The sequence below is a fragment of the Crocuta crocuta genome, unplaced genomic scaffold (assembly GCF_008692635.1).
Source record: "Crocuta crocuta isolate KB4526 unplaced genomic scaffold, BGI_CrCroc_1.0 scaffold675, whole genome shotgun sequence".
In the NCBI taxonomy this organism is placed as follows: Eukaryota; Metazoa; Chordata; class Mammalia; order Carnivora; family Hyaenidae; genus Crocuta; species Crocuta crocuta.
Window position 1 is genome coordinate 1983439 of NW_027528796.1, and position 7046 is coordinate 1990484.

At 68.8% G+C, this 7046-nt stretch overlaps 1 protein-coding gene across 1 annotated transcript in view; it reads right to left on the bottom strand.

The window, feature by feature from the left end:
* PFKL (phosphofructokinase, liver type) overlaps positions 1-6173 on the bottom strand; it is a 19835-nt gene extending 13662 nt beyond the window's left edge. Inside the window, exons 1-6 of the mRNA XM_077755426.1 lie at positions 6100-6173; positions 3236-3313; positions 1510-1699; positions 671-836; positions 254-298; positions 33-141 (exon numbers count right to left, since the gene is read on the bottom strand). Coding sequence (XP_077611552.1) covers positions 33-141; positions 254-298; positions 671-836; positions 1510-1699; positions 3236-3313; positions 6100-6171 — 660 coding nt within the window. The 5' untranslated portion in view covers positions 6172-6173. The remainder of the gene's footprint in view (positions 1-32; positions 142-253; positions 299-670; positions 837-1509; positions 1700-3235; positions 3314-6099) is intronic.
* Between the last annotated feature and the right edge of the window lie 873 nt (positions 6174-7046).

Below are 7046 nucleotides of genomic sequence, written 5' to 3' on the forward strand. Positions count from 1 at the left end.
GCAGGTTCCCCGGGAGAACCCCCCCCACTCACCTCCCCGAGTCTCTCACACATGAAGTTCTCCCAGCCATCCTCAGGGGGCGCCTCGGGGATGAACAGCCAGTCGGCCCCGGAGGCCAGGGCCGACACCAGCGCCAGGTACCTGGGTGGATGGGCAGGGGGGTGGGGCCACNGCGCCCTTCGCCGTGGAGGTGCCACACCCATACCGCTCCCAGGAGTCCCTCCCGCCCTCCCGCCGAGCAGGGGGGCCTTACCCGCAGTGCCGCCCCATCACCTCCAGCACAAAGGTCCTCTGGTGGCTGCGGACACGCAACAGGACGGAAGGCGTCAGTGCCGCGCCCAGGCGAGCTGTGCGAGCAGACGCAGCCGGGCACGGGCAGTGCCATGCTGCCCACGGTCCCCGCCCGGCGACACAGCAGACGCAGGACACACAGCCCTGCTCACTCCCAGGGCAGCCCAAGCCCTGGGCTGCGGGCCACCCGCGCCTGGGCTCACAGCCGCCTCGGGCCGGTTGGCACGGATCTGGTCCGCCTGCCTGGGCCTGGCCGTCCTGGCCACTAGTCTGAAGGCCCCTCAGGGACGCACTGTTGCTCTGGAGCCGGCGGGTCGCCTAACGGGATCCCAGAGACGGGATCCCAGGCTTGCCGTCGGGGGTAGGGGGCCTCGCTCACCTCTGGGCGGTGGTGGTAATGGCGTCAATGACCTCCATGATGCGGTGCAGGGCCGAGTCGGTGCCGATGGTCATGTCAGTGCCGCAGAAGTCATTGTCGATAGAGCCCACCAGCCCCACGATGTTCAGGTGCGAGTAGGTCTGCGCCGTGCTCTCCGAGATCTTGCCTGCACGAGGAGCCAGCCCGACCCTGCTCCCTCGGCCGCAACACCGGGCTTGAGGCGCCTGTCACCCACCCCCAGGCCCCCAGCGGCGTGGCCCCGCAGTCCCAGGAGCAGAGTCCCCTGCACCGCGCCCGGGGCCCACGTGCTGCAGCAGGGTGGGGGAGGGGCAGGGCGCTGAACCCCAGATGCTGAGGCCTCCCCTGGGGGGGTGCACCCTCATCTCCAGGTGCCCACAGGGCCACTGAACTGAACTCCAAGGGGTCACTTTCTGCCTGGCAATCTTGGGACTCTGTCTTCTGTTACCAACTCTCAGCTACTACCTTCCTGCAAGACCCACGCCCGGGAACAGTGACGGACAGGACGTGCCCACCCTTCAGGGACGCCCCCCGGGAACAGTGACGGACAGCACGTGCCCACCCTGCAGGGACGCCCCCCGGGAACAGTGACAGACAGGACGTGCCCACCCTGCAGGGACGCCCCCCGGGAACCTCCAGGAGCAGGGACACTGGGTCCCCAGAGGCCTGACCCCGGGCCGTGCCAGGCCCGCTCCTCCCCCACAGCCGTTTGCAGCTCACCTGCCTGGCAGCTCCTGCCCTGCGGTGGCGCAGGGGTGCTGGGACCATGGCGCCCCCCACCCCCGCCCTCCGCTCGGCGCCGCGCCGGGGCCCTGACGCACCTGCCGCCACCAGCTCCCCCAGCAGGCCGCCCCACTCGCTGCGGAAGATGTTGGCGCCCGTGAGGCTGCCGTCCCCGCCGATGACGCACAGGTTGGTGATGCCACGCTGGACCAGGTTGTAGGCCGCGGCCAGGCGTCCCTCCCGCGTGGTGAAGGCCTTGCAGCGGGCACTGCCAATGACGGTGCCGCCCTGCATGGATGAGATGGGAGCCTGGGCACCGTGGGGGCATGGGGGGGCGGACGGGTGGACCCTGCACAACTGAGAGAAGGCCAGGGGCCTCTCTGGAAGCCTGGGCACGCGCCCTCTCCCTGGGCCTCCCTCCCGGGATTCACAACGAGGAGAACATCCCACACGTCAGGAGGTGAGGAGGCTCTGAAATCTGTGACACGCGTGTGCGTGCACATACATGAGCGTGCGCATGCTAGTACATGCGTGCACACGGGCTGGCCCGACGCAGGGACCTCCCCGAGCTGCAGCGGGACACGCCCTCAGCAGCTCGGCCCCGCGAGCTTCCGTCCCAGGCCCCCCTGCACACGGCCCTCACCCGTAAGCCCACTGTGCTCCGGCCAGACCTCCAGAACCAAGCGCCCCGGGTCCCGCCTCACGGCTCCTGAGACCCGCCAGGCTGGGCCCCAGGCTCCGGACTCCACGGGCTGGCGCAGCGGCACTGCCCGGGAGGCAGGGACCACATCCTCCCCCACCCCTGCGCCCCACTCGGCGGGAAAGGAAGGATGGCGGGGGCCTCCCAGGGGCCCTCTGGAAAATGCCCAGCATTCCTCTCGTNCCCCCTGCCCCCTCCTGCTCCATGTCTGGGCTCCCTTCTCCCCAAGCACTAGCTCTTTGCAGCCCCCTCCACCTGCTGACCTTTGATGCAGCCCCACCGCACAGCCTGGTGCCCGGCCTGACGCCCCTGCTCAGGGCTGCTCGCTCAGAGCGGAGAGGCCACCGTCACCCTCAGACACAGGGTTAGAGCAGAGCAAATGGCTGGATCGGGGTCTGAGGCCTAAGGGACGCCCTCCCTAGACCCCTGGGGTGGGGGACAGGGTAGTGGCCAGGCTGCACCCCACTCCAAGGCGGGGCTGGGGTCTAATGAGGCCCGAGAACGAGGCTCATTCCAGCCCCTGTGGGCTGAGCGGAACGGGGCTCCGGGGGAGCGAGGCCGCCGGCAGCGCCTGCCCTGGCGGGAGGGGTGGGGGCGCCAACGGGGTGGCCGTGCCTGGACCCCGGGTCCGACCCTGTCCCCCACCACTCCTGCTGCCCCATCTGGGGCTCGTGACGATGACTGGTCACTTGAATGAACAGGGCGTCAGCTGGTGGCCTGGGATAAACAGGTGACAAGCATGCAGCCCAGCTCTGTGAGCGAAGGCCACCCTCCTAGGGGCCCCTGGGCCGAGCACGGCGTCCGCCCCCGCCCCGTGTAAGGGGGGGAAGCACAGCCGCCTGGGCCACTGGGAAGCTCTCCCCGATGGCCACGGGGGAGCCCAGGCGGAGGCCAGGAGAGGCCGCCCAGAGGCCACGCACGCCCTCCCGGAGTCCTGCCCCCCACCCCGCGCTGAAAGCTCAGGGTGCCCTCCTGTAGCAGAGTCCCCTGGGGCCACTGTGTCCCCGTGACCCCGGAGCAGCCGATGGCCTGGCCAGCCCGGAGCCCGGCCGCCCGATGCGCATCGGGGTGTGCGTGTGCGAACCCACGTGTGTACACGTGCTCACGGGCAGGAAGGGCCTTACCAGCTGGATGATGTTGGAGACACTGAGCCAGTTGGCCTGCTTGATGTTCTCGCCTCCCTCCACGAGACCCTCGTAGCCCTGAAACCAGAGAGGGCCGCGGTGGCACGGGCGCCCCACGCACCGACGGCTGCGGGCAGGGCACCTGGGCGTTGTGCCAGAAGGGGTCCTGCCCCCCGAGCCACCCCCAAGCCTCGGGCCCGGGGTGATGAGCGGGGCCCAGCGCCACGGCTGTCGGCAGGAGAGACCCAGGTGCCCAGCCGGCCCTTCCAGAACACGCTGTGCACGTTACAGAGCTAACACGGGGCGTCCCCGAGCCACGCACCCCAGGTCCCCCAGACCAGAAATGTAAGCAGCCCGGCGCCCAGCGGCCGTCTGCCCGGGACGCTCCCGCAGAGGAAGCCGCCGCCCTGCCTCCTACAGGGACTGACTGACCGGACGGGAAAGGCAGCCGGGGGTCTGCTCTTGCGTCGGGCCACTCGGCTCCCACTCAGCCCGGTGTCAGCGCGCCCCGCGCAGCCCTGTGCCACGCCCCCGACCTCATGCGGTCCCAGGGGCCGTGACCTGCCCGCCGCGGATGGACAGGTGCGAGGCCTCCAGCTGGAGACTCAGGAATGACACTGCTGAGAGCACACACGGACACGGCCGAGGAGGAAGCCCGGGGTCTCTGGGCGCGTGAGCAGCTGACCACACGGCCACACAGCTCGTGGCCCCTCCTCTCCCACCGGCATCTCAGCCAGCACCTCTGGGCGCCCGCCCTGCAGCGCTGGGCCAGTCTCCGTCCCGGGGCTGCATGCCCGTCCCCGCTGGTGGTTCTGACTTGATGGCCCTGTGCTGTTTCCCTGAGGCAGAAGCCGCCTGCCTCTTGGATGGCCCTGGGGGGAGGGGCGGCCCTGGGGGGAGGGGCGGCCCTGGGGGGAAGGAGGGCCCTGGGGGCCCAGGGAAGGGACGGGGGTGGGGGGTGCAGAGGCCACGGCCACCCTGCAGCCCTCCCAGCCCCTCCAGTGAAGCAGTGGGTGAGCCACTGTCCTGCCTGGGGCCGGAGCCCCGCATGGCTCTGGATATCTGCTCCCCCCTCTGCTTTCTCCCCTCAAGCTGACTCTCCTTTGCTCCGTCACCATCACCCACGCGGCGTCTGGGGCAGCGAGGCCCTGGGGCAGGGAGGGCAAATGCTCCCATTCCTGGGGCTGGAGGTGGAGGGCAGATACCCCCTTGCCAGAAACCAGAACTAGAGGCCACGGGGGGGTGGGGGGGTTGATCAAGGCCCCCAGTCTGAGGGACCACCCAGCTACTTTCTCCCACTTAGGCCAGGCCAGGGCCTTTACCCCTCCCTGCCTCCCCATCTCCCTCCAGAATCTTCTGCCACTAGCACACAAGCCAGCCCCGCCCCACAAGCCATGCACAGAAAGGCAGGAAAACACCTGGAAACCTGCAGCAGACACTGCCCAGAGCAAGCGGCTGCAAGCAGGCAGATCTCGGTCTGCAAACCCCAGGACTGGGCACCTCCCCACTGCGCACCCGGCAGCCCTGACGCAGCCGGTCAGCCTCCCCACTGTGCACCCAGCAGCCTGGGGGACCCCGACATGGCCGGTCAGCTCGGCCGCAATCAGTCTGACAGACACAACCATCCTTTCCTAGCCTCGGAACCTTCTAGAATGCCTCTGCATACTTCTATGCGCTTTGTCCCCCCCGCCCCCCACAGCCTTCTCCCTCTCCAGCCCCTCGTGCAGGCCCAGCCCTCTGGCGGCGAATCCCTGAGGTCTGGTGTGGGCTCCTGGGCCAATAAAAGCAGTAGCTCTTCCAGAGCCCTTTTGGCATGAGGACCGTGTGACAAGTGCTTTCGCTTACAATGTCGCAACAGCTGTGCCCTAACATCTCCACTTAACAGAAGAAACAGAGGTCACAGAGATGAGGGACGCACCTGTCACGTGCACACAAGCTCAGGGAGCGGGGGCTGAGACCCCCACCCCCATCTGGAGGCTGCTCACCCACGGAATGAGGCCACTCCTTGGAGAATCTCACCCTGTCCCCCAGAAGGTTCTAGACCATGACCAGGGTAGGGGCCCCACCTGCCGGACTCCTGCGTCTCTGAAGACCTAGGGCTTTGTAGGAGCCCAGCCACCCAAGCCTGGCCGGAGGGTCCAGAGCCCCGTGGGAGGGGCTGCCGAGCCGCTCCCTCGTTTGTTCACGCGGACACCCCTGTGCTGCCCAGTGCCGGGTGTGGACGGGCCTCACCCGGGGTGGGGGGGTGAAGGGATGGGAGAGCCAGCCGCTGGTAGAGGAGGGGGACACGCAGAGCAAGTCGGGGGTCGGGTCGCTACAGTTCGCTACAGTTGGGGGGGGGTCGCTACAATTTGCTACCGTCCTTGTAAAAGTTAAAACAAAGTAACACAACACAGCCGGACACACCACTGCACAGTGCAAGGGAATCCCACGTGTGTGGGTGTGGGGACACCAGGCTGGAGGGTCCGCCCTCAACCTGAAATGGGGATGGGGGGAGGCAAAGGGGCGTCCGTTCAGTGGGACAAAATGGAGCGATGTATTCTGTCGCCCTGCTGTTATTACCGGGAGGGCCCTGGGGCGGAGGGAGGAAGGGGCCAGAAGGACACCGGGTAGGGGTGAGGCCCCAAGCCCCCGAGGGCCGCAGCTTCCTACGTGTCAAGGGCCACGGCCCCCCCACAAGCACCCAGGGTGGGCTCCTCACCCGCACCCCAGAGCCAGGGCCCAGCACCCCCCCCCACCTGTCACGTCCTAACCAGCCTCCAGGTCACCATCCCCGCGCTCTGAACCATGACCTGCTCCCTCCCCACGGTGCACAGCCCCCTGCCTAGTGGCGATGTGGGGGCCGGGACCGCGCAGCGCCTCACCTCGTGGATGAGGAAGACTTTGGCTCCCACGTAGATGCCCATCCGCGTCACAGCTCTGACAGCCGCGTTCATGCCTGCAAGGGGGCGGGGCGACACCCATCAGCGGGGGACCAGCCTCCTCCGCACCTCACGGGACACAGAGCCAGGAGTTCGAGGTCCGGCCCCAGGGGGAGCCCAGTGGGGCACAGGGCGAACCCCAGCGGGGAGCATCGGAAGTGAGGTGCCGCCAGGGGGAGACCAGGAAAACCAGCACCAGGCCTGAGTCAGCTCGAGCCACAGACCGGGCGTGCGTGAATGTTCCAGACCCTTGTCTGGCCTCATCTGACCCCAGGAGCCCCCCCTCCCCATGAGGCCCCGGCAGCTCAGCAGAGACACCCACCCTTACCCCCACCCCAGCCTGCCTCCCAGCCCCACAGGGCCAGGCCTGCCCTTAGGGGAGGACAAGGTGGGTGCCCGGCCCAAGAGAAAAAGGAGGCGCCGTGAGACACAGAGGGCGGCACCTCCCAATCCCACCTCTCCCCTCTGCTGCAGACCCCCAGCCCCCGCCTCCGGGGGAGGGCTCTGTGAGCCAGGGAGAGGAGGTGCCCCCCGGGCCGGCCGGCANTTCCCGAGTTTGCCCGAGGGCTCCGGCTCCACCCAGCAGCCCACACGGGCCCCGCCCCCCCCTTCCCTGGCAGCTGCCTGGGGGGGGTGGGGCGGGAAGGGCTCCGCAAATGCCGGGTGGAGTACCCTGCTCCATGGCCCCAGGGCCACCTGCCCTGGATCCTACCTTCTGACGCTGGGTCTGGGGGCCACATCACGGAAGTGCCCCACGCCGCTCTCCCCCAGAGGACGCCCCCCTCGGCCCGCCGCCCTCCATGGCTGGCCAGCCCGGAGCACACAGGCTCACACGTCCCGTGCTCTGTCCCTCACTCACGGGGCCTTTTCCCTGGAGGAGGGCCGAGCGC